The sequence below is a fragment of the Pleurodeles waltl genome, chromosome 5 (assembly GCF_031143425.1).
Source record: "Pleurodeles waltl isolate 20211129_DDA chromosome 5, aPleWal1.hap1.20221129, whole genome shotgun sequence".
NCBI classification, from domain to species: domain Eukaryota; kingdom Metazoa; phylum Chordata; class Amphibia; order Caudata; family Salamandridae; genus Pleurodeles; species Pleurodeles waltl.
The window spans coordinates 1,313,485,637-1,313,506,638 of record NC_090444.1 but is presented as its reverse complement, the minus strand read 5'-3'; the positions used below and the strand labels follow the sequence as shown (position 1 = coordinate 1,313,506,638).

The 21,002-nt window shown below is 42.3% G+C and overlaps 1 protein-coding gene across 1 annotated transcript in view; it reads right to left on the bottom strand.

Moving 5' to 3' along the window:
* The window catches only part of AKIRIN2 (akirin 2), a 34,767-nt gene that overhangs the window by 7,015 nt on the left and 6,750 nt on the right, over positions 1 to 21,002 (bottom strand). The window contains exons 2-3 of the mRNA XM_069235554.1: positions 14,876 to 15,016; positions 14,351 to 14,497 (exon numbers count right to left, since the gene is read on the bottom strand). Coding sequence (XP_069091655.1) covers positions 14,351 to 14,497; positions 14,876 to 15,016 — 288 coding nt within the window. The remainder of the gene's footprint in view (positions 1 to 14,350; positions 14,498 to 14,875; positions 15,017 to 21,002) is intronic.

The following is a 21,002-nucleotide window of genomic DNA, read 5'->3' as shown; positions in this document are numbered from 1 at the left end:
CCACAGCCAGATCTTGCTGTGGCACAGCTAATGATCAATTGCCCGAACTCCACCATTCTTTTATTGTGCCATCACGCACGTGGAATACACTAGCTTTCGTTCAGACTCTAACCAAAGCCAGCCATATGGATAATGATAGGGAAGAGTGAAGAATTGCCACCCCCACCAACCCCCTTATAAAGTCAGCAGGAAGAACTACAGGCTCCCAATGGGTTGGACACATGGCTGGATACTGGGTTATAGTCCCTCACCGTGCCTACATCAGGGCAGCTTAGAGGATCATTTCCATTTCCCTTCCCCCCTCCCTCCCCCCCCCCCCCCCCCCAATCAGTAGGTACAGACTCTTGACAAAGGAGCCCTAGAGGAGGTTCTGGTCTAAGAAGTAGGATCTACAGAATATTCCCACTACTTTCTAGTGCTGCAGAAGGACATATCTTTGTTCTTTATTTGTGAAAGAACAAATTTACAATGCTCATGCTGGCTCAGGTTCTCACTGCCCTCCATCCAGGAGACTGGATGGTGTCACTGGACCAGCAGGACTGTTCTTTTCACATCACAGCACTACCAGAGGCTAAAAGGTGGGGGGGGGGGGGGGGGGCACAAGAATTTTAGGTTTGCTGTACTCCCTCTCTAGCTCACATGCGCCCCTAGAGTGTCCACAAAGATAATAGTGGGGGTTGCAGCCCAACCTGGGATGTCAAAAGGTACCAACCAGTCTTCCCCTGCCTCAATGACTGGATGTGGAAGGTGGGCTTGTCAGTACCAGTCGCAAAATAACTCCAGACGCAAGCAAATTTCTTGCCATTGCTGGGGTTTTCCAATCAACCTGCTGAAACCACACCTGACTGCTTCACACAGGTTTCACTTCAATGAACCCACCCTGGACACAGTGCACTTTCTGGCCTTTCCTCCCGATTAACAAATTGAGGACATTCTGGCTATGATCTTGATGATTCAGGCTCAGTCTTGGGTCTCAGGGAGGGCAGCTCTGAGCAGTCTTGCTCTGCTAGCTGACCATGCCAACGGCACATGCAGGCTCTGCAGTGTGATTGGAAGTTCAGTGTGCCCAGCACCAGAGAACCTGTGATTTCATCCAGGCTTGGAAGAGACTGCCAAAGATCTGAAGTGGTGGCTGCTTGACCGCAACTGGGCCAGTTTCTATGCCCAACCCAGACTTGTGGGTAATCAATGCATCACAACTGGATTGGGGAGCATCCAGATGAAGCTGTTGGAGTGTCGGGAGATTCACTTGGTGTTGAAGACCTTCCTGCTCACCACCAAGGGTAGGCTAGTTCATGTTTTTCCAGACACCACCACCATGTGGTATTGCAACAAGCAAGGCTAGGTGAGGTTTTGGATCCTGTACCAGGAGGTTCTGTGCCACTGGTACTAGCTGAGCCGTTTCCCTGGTGGTACCCTATCTGGAGGATCTTTAAAATGAAGGCTGGCACCTAGCATATCTTAAATTGTAGGACCACCTGGAGATGGCGCAGGGCGCCTTTACCCTTTTAGGCTCCATGTCGGAGGACACAAATGAGTCCATGAATGAAACAGACATCACTGTGCATAGGTGGCACTAACATGTGACTGTTTGCCACTTCAGGAGCAGAACAGTGCACCATCTACTGACCTACAGAAGCAATAATTTCTGAATTCCTAGTTCGTCTAGTGCCTAAGGAGGATGGCTACAAAATGTGGACTCTGCAGTTTGATAGAGTATCCACCACAAAAGGTAGGTAACTATCTTTTATACTATTTTTTGCATTCAAACATTTCCGTGCTGACATTAAATGACTATTTATGATGTGGACCAACTTGAACACCCACTTACTGAACCAAATTAACTAAGTCAAGCTTATTAAAATACTTTGAGGGAGGTTGTTCAAACTTGTCCAATTAATCATACCTTCAGCAACTCACAATCAGGTGACTTGCATTCCCAAATAGCCTTTCGTCATACAGTCATCATCCAAAAATAAAATAAGACACGGCTCTCATCCCTGAAGCACTCCACTAATATATGTATTTGTACTAGCGCGCACACACACACACACACACTTCTCTCCCCATCACCCCAGATAGATATTAATGCATAACAAAACCAAAACGAGAACCTGCCATGGCTTAACACAGGTCAAAGATAAATTAACCTTATCACAACTTCTAGGTCCTTTGAGATCAGATCCAGATGGGGAAATGCAGGTGTCATTAAGCTAAACACAGTAAGAGGCACGCACATTTAGTGGCAGACTTTTGCAGCAATAGCTTGAAATTCATATTCAACTCAAGGACTTTACAATCCACCTGCAGTTTGAAGCAGTGCCCTCATCTTCAGCTATGCAGCAGTTTATTATATTTACCAGCTGGTCTTTCCTAACCCAGTCTATTCACTAACATCTGGAAAATTATAATCTTTTCTTTTACCGCTCATCACCATACTTGAGGGGAAAACTTTCATAGGTGTGCTACAAAACCCATTTTACCTATTCAATATTTTAACTAAATTACTGTGTTTCAGTGCATTAGTGACTGAAGAATACATTTTCTTGGTAGCTTAGCTCCCTAATGATAGCCCTACATCCAACTGAACACACACAACAGAAAATCTTCATTATTTTGAACAGAAATGTCTTGTAGTATGCCATCACGAGGATTCATATTTTTATTGATGTTATAAAAGTTGGCATGAGTGCTGTAATAGCTGGGGTAATTAGCAGTGCATGGTGAGGGTGTGATTTATAGGGACCTTAAGTAGTGTGCAATAGGATTTTTTTTGGGGGGGGGGGGGGGGGGGGGGGGGGGGGGGAGGAGGAAGAGAAATGAAGGGAAGAGCAGGAAGGCCACAATGGTCCAAGACGGCTCCCAGCCACCTGCAGGAGCCGGCATTGCTTTTGCACACAGGGAGCTGCTAAAGTGGGCAGGGAAACAGGAAAAATCCACTTCCCGCAGGCAGGAGCTGTTTGACAGACACAGCAGGACACTACTGGCTCTTCAAGAGGGACTGCAGAAATGGCATCCCCGGGGTTGCAAGGGCCCCCCTTAGTTTAACTAAATAGCCCCAGGCAGGGGTTTCTTCATTATCAGAAATGTGGGGTGGGTCACCCAGTCACCCACCCACATATAATTTAAAGTTAGTCCCAGGAGTTGGCTGTCCCCAGGGCAGTGGGGGAGGCCGTATGGGCCTACCCATATTTCTCTGATATTCCTCCGGGGACGTGGTGGGTCTAATACAAGCCCAAAGGGGAAGGGAGGGGTTGGGCATCCACCCCCAATGACCTTACTCAGGACCCGAAAAACTCAGGAGAAAAAAATAAAAACACCTTTGCAGCCTTGGTTGGTCCATGAGGGACCCCTAGATCAAGGCTAGGGACTCAGGGCAACCCTATCCTGGCCGCCCCTGCTTTTTTGTGGGACTTGGCTGAAGTGGTGTCCCAAGATAGCTGCCAACGCCTCCCTGTTGAAGTGTTGGCATCAAATGAAATATCCCATTGACATAGAATGGGGAAAGTATAGAAAGTGTTTACCACCCCCCCACCCCACCTCTTCTCAGCCGCTGCACGAAAGATCACCGCCAAACTTTCAATACAGCAGCTGAACCGACCAACGTCTAAAGCTTTGACAAATTCACAAAGATTTGTCAAGCAGCGCCAATGTTATTGGCAAAACAAAAAAATGCTGTCTATGGAAAAAATTGTCCCAACTTTAACTACTTAATAGCGACCGCCATTAGAAGGGTGAATGAATATATATATATATTTTTTTTTTTTAAAGAAACACTGCAGGTACTTGGAAAGATTTATTTGCAACGTGGGACAATGTATTAACTCCAGGGTAAAATGCATTTGTGTTTTAAATTAATAAACTGAAAGAATCAATAGCTTAATATATACAGTAGAATCTTTTGTATGTGTTACATTTAACGTTCATTTTTGTTTTCATATATGGCTTTAGATTCTATAGCAATATGTAAATGGTGTCAACAGTAATAAGCACTGAAAGTTTTGACTGCTGTACAATGCACGCACAGAACAGAGACAAGGAGGAATACCTATGCCCACTCAGACCTTCCATGTCCACACAGACCACTAGTCATGCAGGCAAGGGATTCACAGCTTACAAATGCAAACCACCTCAAGCAAGTTACAAAGCTGCAAAGTGGCTCAACTGTCATGCAGACATCAGCCTAATGTGGATTTTATGGCCAAAAGGAAAACTAAAAGGACAGCAGTTCTGTAGCTAAAACAGAACTGAACACAAAGACATTATCTGAGCCACTTGGCAGCTATGCCAAGGCGCGCACACAGACACGGACTGAATGAAAATATATTTGTGAATGAAACAATTTTTTTTTTTTTAAATTTAGGTGCTGTTAGGACACAAGTTCCCAAACAAGATGCATTTCTCTGCAATAAAACTATTGGGGCATAAAACATTCTTTATGCCTGTTTAACAAATGCATACTTGACTTACGGTTAACTGTATACAGATATGTATATACACACATTCCTATTCTATGCTTAATATGTTCATGGGTCATTGCATAGTTTCTATACACGTTTGATTAGATGCTTATGAATCGGTTTTTATTTTATCTCACAATAGGTAAATAGCCCCTTAACTATTTATGTACAAGCATTTCACTATTGAAATATTGACGAACGATAAAATAATGTTATAAAAGTGCACAAATAAACTTTAAAATCAACACTTGAAAGTCTTTATACTATACAACTTTAAGTCTCAATACATTATATTCCTTATACGTAGATACCCTTACTATGTATCTATTACTTTAGTACTACTGTACGAGAAAAAATAAACACTTCTGAAAGCATTACTGTCTCCCTATCACTCTATACCTCTATCAATCTATCTCCACTCTGACTCATCCTGAACTCGCTCTATGATTCACAAAATAGCCCTTCGACTCTTCCCTCCTCTACCTCTCATGGCTCAGCACAAACCTCAATTTACTATGCTCACCCAACCAACCCTACTAAATACTCCCTCGTTTATCTCTCCTTTGACTCAACCCAACCCCATTTTATTACTATGATCTCCCTAATCCCTTTCTACAGACTCTTCCCTCCTCCATCTCCTTTACTCATCCCAAGCCTCATCTTATTACTATGATCTCCCAACTAACACTTCTGGTTTTCATTATAAGACCAGAGGCTATCATTACGCATGAAACCTTTTACTGCCGACCCAACATGCAGTCCATTGAATATAAACACATCATAAAGTAAAACATTCCAATCCAGAACCATACTACAGTATATATGTCCTTAGCAACAGCTTTCTTTCACTTATTAGCTGCTCCATTGGACAGAATTATACTATCTACTCACTGTTTTACAGTTTGTTTATTCTATTTTTTTTAAACTTTTATTCGGGTTCTCTACAATTAAAATTTGATGTTCACTGCATATTGCTCTTTGAAGGCATAGTGTGCGCAGACTTTCCTCTTGGCGATCATCCTAGGTGCTGGGGGAATCTGCCAGGATAATAAATAAGTAATAGTCCCACAAGTGCACCCGTATATGCTCTGAATGGGGCGGTGCCGTCGGAGTCTCCGGCGTTTAGTGGAACTAACTTGTGCCATCCCAAACATATTTGTTCTGTCGAGCTGATGGACGCTATGATTCGGGCAGGGCTTCTGCTCGGAGTCTGCTACATTTACCGTCAGATTTTGGAAGTTTACGAGCAGACGCACTGAACGTCCTCCGCTCTCATACGGGGAGATTTAATTCTAGGAAACCCGGTCGCAGCAAAGTGTTAGCCAGTACAAATTAAAAGACTGAGCTTCAGGCGACATTACAGTTTGGGCTGCATTGATTGAGCAGCTCCCATGGCAACGCCTTCTTGAAATCTTAGGCCGGTTACTGTTAACTGGCTTTCACTATCCAGCGATCAGCTGTTCACCTGTTTTGCTCTTCACTATTATTTCCATGTACCTTTACAGAGGATTTAAAAGAGAAAAAAAAATTATATATATATTTCATTCATTTTTGGTTAAGAATATTCAGCATAGTATTACGTGTTTCTTTTTAAGGGAGCGTTGCTGAGAAAAAAAAAGCTGGAGGCAAGTGAGATGTTTAACCGCTTCTGTGCCTTGGACGAGGTGACCTCGTCCAAGTCACAGGAACTGGGGGGAGCGCTAGCGCTCCCCCCCCCCCCCCCCCGTGATCCACACCCACCCCACCCCCCCAAAGCAGGGATTGAAGGGGAAGCTCTTCCCCTTCCACCCCTGGTCCCCCCCTTCACCCCCCGTGACGTCAGCACGCGCTGATTTGTCACAGGGCCTCCCCCATCGAAAGAGAAATGCTTTGCATTTCTCTTTCGATCACGTGGGGGAGGCAAAGAGAGGCTTCAAAGGGAAGGAAATGTATTTCCTTCCCTTTGAAGTCTCTCCAAGCGTTTCAAAAGCCGGACTGCTTGCAATCCGGCTTTTGAAACGCCCACTAGACACCAGGGATGTTTTTTTTTTGTGTGAAATAGACATAAGGGAGCAACCCCTTGGGCTCCCAATGGGGGGCATTTTTTAGGAAGTCCTTTCCTGCCCCCAGGAGAGGGGGTGGGGGGGGACCTCTAGGGCACCAGGGATCTTTTTTTTTTTTTTTTTGGTGGGGAGCGACCCCGTTGTGCTTTGGGCCATTTCCTTTCGTGGGTGCTAGGCCTACCCACACAAGTGAGGTACCACTTTTACCGGGAGACTTGGGGGAATGCTGGATGGAAGGCAATTTGTGGCTCCTCTCAGATTCCACAACTTTGTCACCGAAATGTGGAAAACGTGTTTTTTCAGCCAAATTTTGAGGTTTGCAAAGGATTCTGGGTAACAGAACCTGGTCAGAGCCCCACAAGTCACCCCATCTTGGATTCCCCTAGGTCTCTAGTTTTCAGAAATGCACAGGTTTGGTAGGTTTCCCTAGGTGCCGGCTGAGCTAGAGGCCAAAATCTACAGGTAGGCACTTTGCAAAAAACAGCTCTGTTTTCTTTAAAAAAAAAAAAATGTGATGTGTCCACGTTGCGTTTTGGGGCATTTCCTGTCGCGGGCGCTAGGCCTACCAACAAGTGAGGTATCATTTTTATCGAGAGACTTGGGGGAACATAGATTAGCAAAACAAGTGCTATTGCCTCTTGTCTTTCTCTACATTTTTTCCTTCCAAATATAAGAGTGTGTGTAAGAGAGACATCTATTTGAGAAATGCCCTGTAATTCACATGCTAGTATGGTCAGTCCGGAATTCTGAGATGTGCAAATAACCACCACTCTTTATATTTCAGCAAATGAATTGCTGTATACCCGGTATAGAATGAAAACGCACTGCAGGGTGCAGCTCATTTATTGGCTCTGGGTACCTAGGGTTCTTGATGAATCTCCAAGCCCTATATATCCCCGCAACCAGAGGAGTCCAGCAGACGTAACAGTATATTGCTTTCGAAAATCTGACATTGCAGGAAAAAGTTAGAGTAAAACGTAGAGAAAAGTTGCTGTTTTTTTCACCTCAATTTCAATAGTTTTCTTTTTCAGTTGGTATTTTCTGTAGGAAACCCTTGTAGGATCTACACAATGACCCCTTGCTGAATTCAGAATTTTGTCTACTTTTCAGAAACGTTTAGGTATCTGGCCCATTTCGGTCACTGACTGGAAGGAGGCTGAAAGCACAAACAAATTGTAAAAATGGAGTATGTCCCAGTAAAATGCCAAATTTGTGTTGAAAAATTGGGTTTTCTGATTCAAGTCTGCCTGTTCCGGGAAGCTGGTGATTTTAGCACCGCAAACCCTTTGTTGATGCCATTTTCAGGGAAAAAACCACAAGCCTTCTTCTGCAGCCACTTTTTTTTTTCCCCCCAAAAAAATGGGGAAAACTAAATTTTCACTGTATTTTGGCTAATTTCTTGGCCTCCTTCAGGGGAACCCACAAAGTCTGGGTACCTCTAGAATCCCTAGGATGTTGGAAAAAAAGGACGCAAATTTGGCTTGGCTAGCTTATGTGGACAAAAAGTTATGAGGGCCTAAGCGCAAACTGCCCCAAATAGCCAAAAAAAGGCCTGGCACAGGAGGGGGAAAAGGCCTGGCAGCGAAGGGGTTAAGAAGTTTTTAGAGGAGGGGTTCAAAACCTCTACAACAGAAGCAATTGAGGCTACTTATCTCAAAGAAGTGCTCCTTCGGAGGAAGAGTATTTTTTTGTTTCTGACAATGATAGACCACCAATACCCAAAAAGCTTTTAATGAACTCAAAATCTGAACTAAAGTGATCTCCCGGGGTCAAAATCAAAAAAGCTGAGTTGAACGCACTTCTTAGAGGAGTGGTAGCCTCAGTACTACAAAAAGTGATGTGTGTTGCGGCACAAGAGTGGTGTCCTTAGTGGCACAAAAGAAAACCAGGATTCAATTAGCGTTGATATCTTAATCGATGTCCATAGCGAGGACACAAACTTGGATACGTTTATTTTTGACCCACATGAAGGTCTAGGCATATTTGGGATTCTACATGAGGACCTTGAGTCAGTTAACTTCATCCTTTAATCCTAAAGATCATCTGGGGAAGGAGATGTTTAACCCAACACCATAACACACCCACGTAGTTCTGAGTGGTAGGCCTCTACTGCCTGTATTAAAGTTTATTAAACAATGGATGAAAAGGCCCCTGGATAAACAGCACCATATTCTAATGTGGGCTGAATGACCTAGACCAGTGTTGGATGACAAGGCTGGTCATACACAAACTTTGGACCCTGAATTGATAACCTTTTTATTTAAATCTGGAAAACGATCCCACAAGAGGTTGGAACGGTTCCTCAAACAACGTGAAGACTGTCTATTGGACATGTTAGGTCCATTAGCACGTATTTTAGATATGGCCGAAGAGGCTTACATTAATGACATTGAAGTGGACACTTGTATTAAGAGGCTGGAATCAGAGAGCAATTTGCATGTTGGGCAATGCCAATGCTAGTTTAATATCAGAAAAAAGGACATGTCTGAAAAGTAGCCTTAAATTGGCTAATAAAGATGTGGAAGACTATTTTGGGGGTCTACTCTTTGGACATGACTATTAAAAACACTGGGCAAGTATGTATCCACTTTCATGTCTCAGAGTAAGGCACAAAATAATACGAGACAAATTTTTGGGACCTGTCTTTTTCGACAGGAGGGGACTGGCTGCCGGTTTAAGAATTAGAAGGCTACTATTCACAAAACCAATAAACCCAGAGCTCAAGAGCATATGGAAGAGGTTTCAAAACCTCATTAGGATTCTTCCCACAAAGATGAAGATTTAGTACCAGAGGAAGACTGTCCAGAGCTCAAGGAGCTGGACTGAAAGGTAATCTGTTCTGGTTCTTCCCACACAAAGGTTCGTAGAAGGTTAAAACTATCTGGAAAGTGAGGAGGGTGTGAGAAACTATCCTTGGGTTCTTCAAACTGTTTCAGGTTTCAAAACAGAGTTCTGGGACACCCCTGTTCAGGTCTCTCAACCCTCAGCAATTGTCTTTGATAGAGAGAAAATGTAATTGGTGGATGTAGAGGTTTTTCCAATGTTACAGATGAGAGCAATAATATAAGTTGTAGACTTAAAAGATGGTTTTATGAGTGCAATTTCCTTGGCAAAGGAGAAAGACGAAGGATGGCGTCTTGTGAAATGTAAAGGAATTAAACAAATGGTTGGATTAACAGGCATTTTAAGATAGAGGGTATTCCTCTTAAGGGATATTTTACAGGAAAGGGATTGGTTAGTAAACTTAGATTTTCACGATTCCTATGGAAAAGAATTTTCCAAATATGCCACAGATTCAAATAGAGGGGGTGTTAACCAATTTTGTCTTCCCTTTGGTTTGTCTTCCGAAACTTGGTGCTTTACCAAGGTGTTAAGACCAGTGGTAGCCTTTCTGAGAGAAGGAGAATTGGTCTTGATATCGAATCAATCTTTAGAATTCCTAGGTTTTCCAGTAGATACACTACGGACCCAATTACATTTACCTCAGAAAAAAAATAAAAGAAGAAAGGAGGTAAAGTATATACTGGGAAAATAGTTGTAACTCAGACATCTAGCAAGAACAATTGGTCTCTAACCCTCATCTACTCGTGCAATTTCCTCAGGCAATTTAGATCATAGTGCTCTTCAAAGGTTAAAGAGTTGGGTTGAGAAAAGGTTTATGGTACGCAGATTCAGTGACATCTCCAGAAGCTCAAAAAGATCTGAAGTGATGCCAGCTCTTTGGACAGGGAAGCCTGTCTGAACAACTAAGAGCCAGGAAGGAGATGGTCCTATAAGGAGTGTTTGTTCCACATAAATTGCCTAGAAATGATGGCAGGCCTGAATGGTTTGAAGCACTGGACAATGTTTCAGCAGTTTCATATATCAATCGCCCGGGTGTTTCAAATCAAAGCAGCTGGCAGATCTAACAAAGGAGATATGGTATTTTAGTAGGGAACACAAGATTATTTTGTCAGAGGGACACATTCCAGGGGACCAGCATCTGAGGACACACTGGGATTCACCCAATCTCGGAGATTTCAGCAATTAACGATTTAACCCAATGATTTGCAGGAAGATCCAGGAACTTCGGGCCCATTAGATTTAGATTTATTTGTCAGCAGGATGACATGACAGTTTCCAAGATGTTTCAGTTGGAGGCTGGTAGAGGTATTGGCAGTAGATGCCTTTGTACAGAATTGGTTGGCACGGAAAGCTTATGCATTTCCACCATTTGTAAATATTCAGAGGGGACTACTGAAAGTCTGGAAAGAAGGCTGCAGGATAATTTTAGTGACTCCTTTTTGGTCTTCACAAGGATGGTTCCAGGGGTGATTCAACTTGCAGAAGAACCTGTTCTTATTTAGGTGCATCAGTTTGCTAGTTGGTCCAGATGGAGAGAAACATCCTTTAGTTCTAGAAGGAAAACTGCACCTTGCCTGAAACATACCAGGGGTTCTGGAAGAATCTCCGGCCTTTCGGGAAAGGCTAAAGATTTATTGGATGAATCATGGGCACCAAGTACTCCTAAGAAATACAACAGGGTCTGGTGTAGATGGTACTTGGAACGGAGTCTGGATTCAGTGGAGACCTCAGTGACAGAATTAGCTAATTATTTGGCTTAACTTTTTCAATCAGGTTTATCTTCTAGGACTATTAATTGTCATAGGTCAGGCATCTCAGCTGGCCATGTCCTTGTGGGTGAAACCGGAGTGGGATGTGACGGTTATATGTAAAACCATGAAGGGTATTAGACTAAAGGGACCCCCTAAGGCTTATTTTTTTATGTAAAGTAAATTTGAATTTAAAACTGACTCCACCAGAAAAAAAGCTTTGAGACAGATTTCTCAGAAATTAGCAACACTAAGGGTCTTTGACGTTTGAGGATTTGCAACAGAATTTACTCAGACTGTGTCCACTTTTATATTTGGAAGAGAACAAAAAAATATGTCTGGTCATGTATTCTATTAATTTCAAGATTGACCAAAAAAGTGTGTGTTGTAAGTTGTATGAAGGTTTATGAACAAAGAATGCTAGAATTTGGACATGATAGAGATTTTCAACTTTTAGTATCTTATGTGAAACCACAAAAGCAGTATCTACAGCCACTATAGCTAGATTGGTTAGAACAATGATGAGTGATAGCATAGATCTGTCAAAACGTGGTGCACATTCTGCCAGAGGTGCAATGGCTAGTAAAGTTCTCTGGGCCAGGGGTACTCTTGCTGAGAGCTTAAAAGCAGAAGATTGGTCTAATGGTAGCACTTTTGCAAATTTGTATTTGAGACAGTGAAGCACGCAAGTAGCATTGTTTTAGATGGCTTTAAACCTGCATAGTGATAGCCTGCCATCTTGTAATGAAATGAAGATTCTCCAATTAACAAGCAAAGAATCTTGATTTCATTAAAGACAACGAAGGCTATCATTATCCCACCCTTCTCACCTAGTGTTTTCTATTCAGAAGTTAGTATAGATGGTTTTTAAAAAAAATGATCAATACAACAAAATTGTTATGGTCAGGGGTGAGGAGTTTATTAAAATAAATACACTTGTCCATGGGACAGGTTGCTCTATAAAACTACCCTTCCTGTAACAAAAGCCTCTGTTTATGTTGGGGTACATACTATAGTAGGGTTTGAATACCATCAATCCTTATTTTGCCACCTTTCCACATATTATAGAATGGGGCTCTAGGTAGCATTAAGCAATAGTTTCAGGGTTTGAATGCCCTTTTGAATCTGTGCAAACCTACATGTGTTAGCAGTTTTGACAGCTCTTCTCTAATCTTTTCCCATACTGAGAAAGCTTGGTAAATGTATTCCTAGCAGTTGGGGGGGGAGGGGGGGGGGGGGAGTAATAAAAAGGAAAGTGAACTTGTACACGCTGAACAGATTTTCGCATGAGCAAATATACACATACATATTTGGTTTAGCTAAAATGCAGTTCTCAAATATTTTCTGGAAATTTCGATTTCTGTAAATCTGCACTAATGCAAGAATATATACCATGGGTGCACTTTTGTGACTTCCTTTAATTTAATTAGGCCCCTAATTACACATGTTTTTATTAAAATTCCATCTCCCTCTGTCTATTGGTTGGTTTCACGATGAGTGACAGCATTGTGCTGTTTCACAAGGAGCATTTTGGCGTACAAAGTAGTTTTGTTCAATGCCAGACAATGTGCTTTTTGAGACCATAAATAGTTTTGCTTTTTGGTAGTGTGGGTCCAGCAACTCCCACAATAACATTTTACAAAAAAAACCATGTCAAAATAAGACATGCAAAGACAAAAACGAAAAGGCTGACGACTAACGTTGAACCTACTAGCTTTGCCAGTGCTTGTTTTCATGTTTCCCATACTATAATACAAACTGGTTACGCTGATTTTTTTCCCCCATTATGGATACATTTTTTGGGAAATACTGGCATGCATTCAACACATTTTACTAAATGATACTCCAAAGCAATGATTCCTAAAATTTCACAGTAGTTTAGCAAAACTTTGCCATCCTGGTTGCATTTTTTGCATTTCAAGCTTCTGCAAATATTTGCATCTAATTAAAGAGCATTCTGGGAGCATTATATATAGAGCCTATTGTTAAACTTTGCAAGTGTGTGTGTGTGTACAATGTTTATACTGATCAGTAGTGCAGTCCGAGCTTACAGCATTTCCTTAGTCTACTCACCCTAACAATAAAGACTTTGCATTAATGAACCATAAATACAAGTTTGAACAGCATTAACATATGGACTCAAGCGTTACCTTTACTGTACACAATGCCCTTTCCTGATCCATAATGTGGTATTCTAAACTGGCAAAAAAGGGCTTGTGCTGCAGCGGGTTGGGTCTGCTTGTCCCAAGGACAAAATAAATGAGAACTTTTTGCCCTTTACCCCAAACAATATGTCCTGGGCGTCCGGCTATAGGAATTCTACATTTCTAGATTGTTAGATTAAAAATAAAGTTATGTTTAACTTGATTTTTTCTCCAATTTTATTTATAGGGGAAACTACTCTGAAGAGGTGTAGTAATTGTGTTTTTGTCCACAGGAAACAGTTCACGACTAGATCAGATGTCTGCGGATTTGTGAAATTCTTGATTGTGTCGTTTTCTGATGTTCCCTCTAGTTTCAAGCTCAAGTTCTCTCTCGTCATTTCGCAGTCTAAAAGAGGAAGAAAGCTGTTGCTATGGACATATTCTGTAGTATGGTTCTGAATTTGGAATGTTTTACTTTGTGATGCGTTTATATTCTTTAAAGGACTGCATGTTGGGGCAACAATAAAACTTATGTATAATGATAGCCTCCATTGTATTTAATGAAATCGAGATTCTCTGCATGTTAGTTGAAGAATCGTTATTCTTCTCTTCTCTATCCCTTCCGTATTCTATTCAATCCAACTAATAGACTCACGTGTCCTCTGCTCAAATTAACTCATATCGCCTTATACTAATATTGTACTCATAGTTCCCTATACTAACCCCCCCACTAATCCTTTGGTGTTCCAAAGCAGCGTGCTACTCAACGAAAGGTGCTCCGTCAGGGGTAGTAAGCGCTACATTAATACAAGTACAGTAAAAATATGGGTTACTTACTGCCAGTCAGTGCAAGGACACTGAATTGTAAACATGCTATAAAAAAAAAAATGACTTGTGCCCCCATTTTCAAGACAATTTCACAACAACGTCACTAACGAAACATGACTAACCATTACTATGGTGATCAACACTCCATTTTTACAGCACAGCTCTAGCATATCTACGTAGTCAACCAATGGCAAAGCTGGTATTCAACAAGTCCCTTCTTATTGATACAAAATAAAGTGCCATGAATAACAAGCAACATTCATAAAGCCAAATAAATAACAAACCTGCAAGTTTTGTGGTCAAAATTTCTTCATACTCTTCACGGACCTTTTCTTCTCTTTCTTTCAGCAAACGCTCACAGATCATACCAACCTGTCTCAGAGTAAAAAGCGGCTGCTCTTTTTTCAGCGGGGATGATGGCGATGGTGTGCCTTTTTGTTCAAGGAGAAAAATGTAACAAAACTGAGACCAAAAAAATAAACCAACCCCCATCCTGCCACCCCACAGCGCAACACTGCCAAACACACAGAACCACATAGTCAAATCAGTCTAACTTAGCCATACCACATCAGCACAGACTCACCACACAAAGCCAGCCATCTCACACCAGCCCAACCCAGCCACATCATTCCAACCACACAACACGATCCCACTTCACCACTGCAATAAATCAATTCATGCCCAACTGTCTTTCTGCCATTTTAGATCTCTATAGCAGTCCCAGTGTTTAGCTATGTGTCTGCGTACTACCATCATGATTAAAAATCTCTATCACACAACATTAAGGCCATTTAATAAACAATACTTACCAGGCAAGACTGATCCTGTGAGGAGAAAAGGGTGGGGATGTCCATCTGTAGAACATTGATCAGTCGGCTGGAAACTACTTTCTAAATGTCTTCTCTTTTGCATACGTTTATACTCTTGTTTAATGTTGTACAGAATTTGTTCTGGAAGAAAACAAATCAGCATGACCTGCTTGTAGGACCCAAACATTGCAGAAAAGCCATAAGGTTGAATATCTTTGGTCTCAAGAGCCATGTGTTCTCCACTCAACTTTCATTTTAACCATTGATAAAAAGGTATGCCCAGAGGTCTTCAAAACGTTAGTATTCTCATATGCCAAGACAACCTTTGCTCTGGAATGCTGTAGAGCGCAGGCAGAGTTGTATGTTACACTTGCCGTGGAACATAACTGATTACTAATGCTTGGCTAGCATTTTAGATATCAGTTTAACACTATGTGCGGTACAGACAGCCTGACAAAAATGTATGCTGGAATGGAAATATGTATTGCTGATAATAGCAGATGGATTTCATTTAAGCACCAGAAAACCACACTGCAATCTCAGCTGTCAGCAGGTTGTAAGGAGAAGTGATAGGTGGTGTACTAACTGCTAATACATGGGCTGGACTAGAGAATAGTAATACCAGGACAGGTAAAAGGAATCCTGGTGCAGAAGAGGGAGGAGAATATATGCCAGAAGAGAGGAGACATTGAGGGCAAGAAGTGACTTTGTGGTGTGTGGAGGGTGGGTAAATGGGCGCTGAAGACAATGGAGTGGAACTGGGGACAATGTAGTGGGACGACATCGCTGATTAACAGCAAGACCTGTAGCAGCACAAGAGAAAGAGGCACAAGAGGAGGCAACAGATAGAAAGCGAGAGAGCAATGAGACCAGTGGATGTGAATGACAGTTTAACAGACCAAAAGATGAGGACTACTAACCAAAAGATGCATTGTATATTTATGTATACTTATTTGCAATAAAAAAAATTTTTTAAAAACCTGCACACAAACATACACCCCTTTGGCAAGATAGCTAAAGAGGTCTAGCCCAAACTGATTTCAATGCAATTGTTTTACATTTTTCGTGGACCAATTTATCTTACACAAAAAAAAAAAAAAAAAAAAAAACACACCCAACATACTTAGGGAAACTAAACACTCAGTTGGAACGATGCACCTGAACTGACCACCCAACTGTGGGAAAATACCTCCTTTTACTAAATATATCAAGTTGTGGGTGTGGGTGTGTGCGGGGGGGGAGAGGGACGTTAATTTTTGCATGCTTTGAACCACTATCCTGCATCCACTCAAAAGGAGTCTGTCGAGTGCATTAAACCAAAAAGGCACGAGCTGTTGAATCAGGATCTCATTTTTAACAAGCATTGGTAAACCAATAGGTAAACTCTAAATAGTTAAGCTACTGGCTTTGTCAATCCTGTCTGAACTGATATGTGAATGCTGGTTTGGAAAGCCTGGACTGGGTTTTCCGGTAAAAGGAAACCCATTCCAAGATTACCACCATATGTCACAACACATGCATGATGCCTGCACATACAACACAAACAGCAATGGGAACTGAAAGGGGGTGAAGCAGCATACAGAAGTGAAATGTATACAGGCACCTGCTTGGAAACTAAAGTAGTTCCCTGCATGCAACGTCAGCAATGAAAAGATACTATTTAAGCAATCAGAACACAGGTCGAAATACTGTTAGGCAGGACAAACAAGAATGAGGGAAAGCCATTAAATCAAGAGAACATCTGAACTAGATAATGCCATCCAAGCCCAGTAGGTATACTGAAAAGGATAGGTCTGTCCAACAGACATCTAAAGCCGTGTGCAGCTGTGGCCGAAAAAGGACACCTGCAGGGGGAAGAAAAAAAAAAAAAAAAACAAACAAACAAAAAAATGTATGGCGTAGACCAGGGAATCACCAACCTTGTGTAAATAGTTACTTAAGTTTAATGCAAATCAGGCAGCACTAGTGTTGTAATAGAGACCAGGATAAGATTACATTAGTGGCCACCATATGGAAGATTACAGGAATTGATCACCTCAGTGGATCAGGCAGAGTTGCCAGCTGTAATGTAAAAAGGCTTTTACTATTTGGAATACCACTATGTAGCTAAGACATGTCAGTCACACATGCAGCGGCCCTAGCACAAAGGTAATATTAGTATGTCTCCCCACATGATTTATTTTATCACTCAAAAATCAGTGCATAAGTTCTGAAAATACATACTTTAGGCACACACATTGTCAGCCAAGCAAAAGGTTCCAATATTGAAAGCTTAGAAGAAGAGGGGAAAGCTACCAATAGCTCACAAGCTACTCGTTGAAGAAGTCTGAACTAGAACAATAAAAAGTACTGAAGACACCACACATTCCACTAGTAAATAGCTCAGTAATAAGACATGCCACATATCTAAAACAATCTGGGACAAGTGCAACAGATTGGTCGTTTGTGTAGCATGTGCATCAACGTATAACCACATTCAATGAGCTGTGCTGTGCTGTATCCACGGGGGCCCACAATCAGCCAATTCAACATCCAGATGGAACGGCTCCCAGTGACAAGTTGGGAGCCTATTATGTTGTGGAACAGTTGTTGATAGATGCTTGAACAAGAAACACTGGCAATGTCAACAGGTTTCTGCTTGAAACCCATCAGCTTTGCCAATGCCGTTCGCTTGGTAAATAAAAGAAAAAAAGCCAGAGGAACACACACCTTCCACATGACGGGCTCCCTTTCTTATAAATTACCAATCCGAGATGATGAAAAGCTTGGTAAATAAAAGAAAAGGTAGGGGTTTTTTCCACGCCCAACAGCACGCAGGTGGGTATTTGGCAGAAGAAGATGCATACAAGAGAGCTAGAAAACATTTACTCACGGAGTGCTTTAAAAAAAAAAAAAAGGGAGCTCCCTAAAAAGTACTGCACCACGGTCAGTAAAGATTGGAGAGCAATGGACATAGGACAGGAGAGATCAGATATCTGACTAGGCACTTGTATCATTTAAGTATAGTGCCATCTCAAAGTGCTTGAATGACCAAGTCACCTGACAGGATTCCCCTATCCTGGGAAAAGTGCTACTCTACACCTGCTCTCAGAAGCAGTGAGATCATTATACATACACTTGCTCTGCTGGAGTTCTGCCCACTGAGTTCTGTCAAAAATCTGCCAACCGCTGTGTTGCAGAGCCTTTTCTCACCTGTGACTCACCAATTTGGCGAGTGACAACTGGTGTTCTCTAGCACGTGTTTAGGGGGATAAAACGCCTCCCAGTGAGATCTCTCAACAGAGGCAGTTGTGGAAGGGGCGCACCAGTTTTCATTGCGAAAGCAGCAGTTTGTAGAAAATCTACTTGACCAGCAGCACCCTATGGCATGCTGTTCCCACTAATTTTATGGTACAGAAAAAACTCCTGGTGCTAAAAATCAGTTTGAGCACCGCGACGTGCCTGAATTCTGCCTGCGGAACTCCTGCCCAGGTCTAGAAAAAAAGGTGGTGTAGGGAAACTGTATTTGTAATCCCTGACCATGATCTGGCATGGGCAAGTATACATGTGTGTATACACACACACACGTGTGATTATATAATACACACATTTGCTCATGTGAAAATGGAGTTCACAAGATTACGGATTCTTGTTTATTCTGTCCACTGCACAAATATGGGCAGCACCTGCAGCGCACACACTTTTAAACACTAGTTTAGTGCCATTGTCTTGCTATGGCAAAGAGTCAGTGGGCTACTACACTAAAATTAATTCATGTGTATAAGATGTTCAAAATGACGATTCATCAATGGAACTAATGTGAGCTGTAAGCTTGGCTTGCTTTGCTGACTGTTCCAATAGACTTGTTTGAACAACAGTAATTTTACTTCCAGAATGCACTTGAACATATACAAATACATCCAAAAGAAATTAACGTACTAAGGCATAGGTACTCCCAAACATTTTCCCAGGGGCCAAAAACCATTACTAACCTTCCACAACATCTCATTTCAGGTCTCCTTCGCTGCAGTACTCTCTTGTTATACCTTTATGCCTTAGGGTGGTTTTCCCAAACTTTTTGCCAGTTTGTCTCACATTTTTGCTATATCTTTTTGTTGCCTTTAGGACGGAGCACAGTGCTAAAGTGCATGTGTTTCTCCCCTAAACATGGTAACATGGGTGTACACACAATTGGCATATTTAATTTACATGCAAGTCCCTTGTAAAGTGGTAAACCTTACACCGAGGGCCTATAAATTAAACCTATTATAGGGCAGGCAGCAGTGATTGTGTCACCCACTTAAGTGGCCCTTCAAACATGTCTCAGGCATGCCACTGCAGAGCCTGTGCGCGCAGTTTCACTGTCACATCGACTTGGCATTTAAATATCCATGCCAAGCCTTAAACTCCCTTTTTATTACACCAAGGTCACCAAAAGGTAGGCCCTGGGTTCCAGAGTACCATGTAACTAAAAAGGCAGGATATCTACTTTAAAGTTTCACATGTCCTGGTAGTGAAAAACTCCCAAAGACGTTATTCACGACTGTGAGGCCTACTTCTCTCATAGGCCAGCATTGGGAATTTGTTAATATACTTTTAAGCTGCAATTTCTGATCAGAAATGAGTAGCTGCCTCATATCATTGGAATGAATGTTAATACTATTTTCTGGTAAAGTCGAATTTAACACTATTTTATGAATGCCACTTTTAGAAAATGTGGCATTTCTCTGCTCTTATAGCTCTGTGAACCTGAAGCCACAAGACAAAGGATAGGTGTATCCGAGCACTTATCTGCATGCTGATGGCTCTTCCTGGGCAGGAAGGGTGAAGGGGAGCCGACACCTGTCAGGAATGACTGCTGTGCTATAAGGAGTGACACTGCTGCACTGCTTTCAGAAAGGATTGTTCTGATTTGACTAGTTACCCAGCTGCCTGCTGACCTCTGCCCTTGAGGAAGGACTGGACCCCTCTCACATGAGCCAAGGGCTCGATGGCTGGCCCCTGCTCTTCAACAGTCTCAGGGACATCTAAAACTGCTTGCAACCAGCACCTGGATGCTGTCTGCTGCGAGTCCTGCTCTGCCAGATGGCGCCAATCCAGTCCTGGGCCCTTGGAAGAGTATCTGTGCTGCAACTCAAGAAAACCAGCTTTGGTGACATTGTGCTGATCAGAACAGGTGCATTTCCACTCTAAGCATTGCCGCGGTTACCACTGCTACAGACACCGCATTATAGACTGCTCAATGCATTGTCCACGGATTCAGACGAATCTCTGACTTGGCTCCAATGCTTTGCACTACCCCAGCGGTGCAATGAAATGTCGCTGATGCCCATCATTACCTGATCTTTGACACTGCATAGCTCGGAACCAACGCATCACCTACATCTCCTGGATCAAGAGCAACGCATCCCCTCCTCTGCTCCACGCATAAAGACTGACATCCATGCTTCTTCCATCCACTTTCTTTTGGGACCCTGCGTGGGGTCAGTAGCTGACCTGCCTTGATCGCAGTCCCCTGAACTTTGGATTTACTCCAGTCTAGCATAACCAAAAGTAACCTTTTAGTGCTATTAACTTCTAAGTGCTATTTGGTTTATTCTTTAAAAATTCATATCTGGACTACTACGGACTGGATTTTTGTCTTGATTACTCAAAAAAAAATATCCACTATTTTTCTAACCTTGTATGAAGTACTACTAGGGGGCGAGTACAGATTATCTTCAAGTGTGTATCTGATTTACCCTGACTAGAGTGGCGGTTCCTGCTTCTATAGGGTGCATACTCTTGACAACCAGGAACCCCAGTTCCAATACCTCCCCTAAATCCCTTCCCCTCTTTTGGCTACTCAACACTTTAGTAGTTTTAGTGTAGTCAGTGCTGCCAGAGGGTGGGCATGTTGAGAGTACTGTTTCCAAGGAACATAGTGCTTGTCAAATGGAGGCGCCCATGTAACCAATTTGGTAACAGCTGCCAGCGAATACCATTTGAGACCCCCAGGCTGGGATTGTCGACTACATTGAAGGCAGCTACGAGGGCCAGAAATATCAAGAGGCGGAGATTATATTCATCTATGGTAAAGAGGGCATTGTCTAGGAAGAGTAATGGTGCGGTCTGTCCTAAAGCATAATGTGAAGCCAAAATGGTAGCC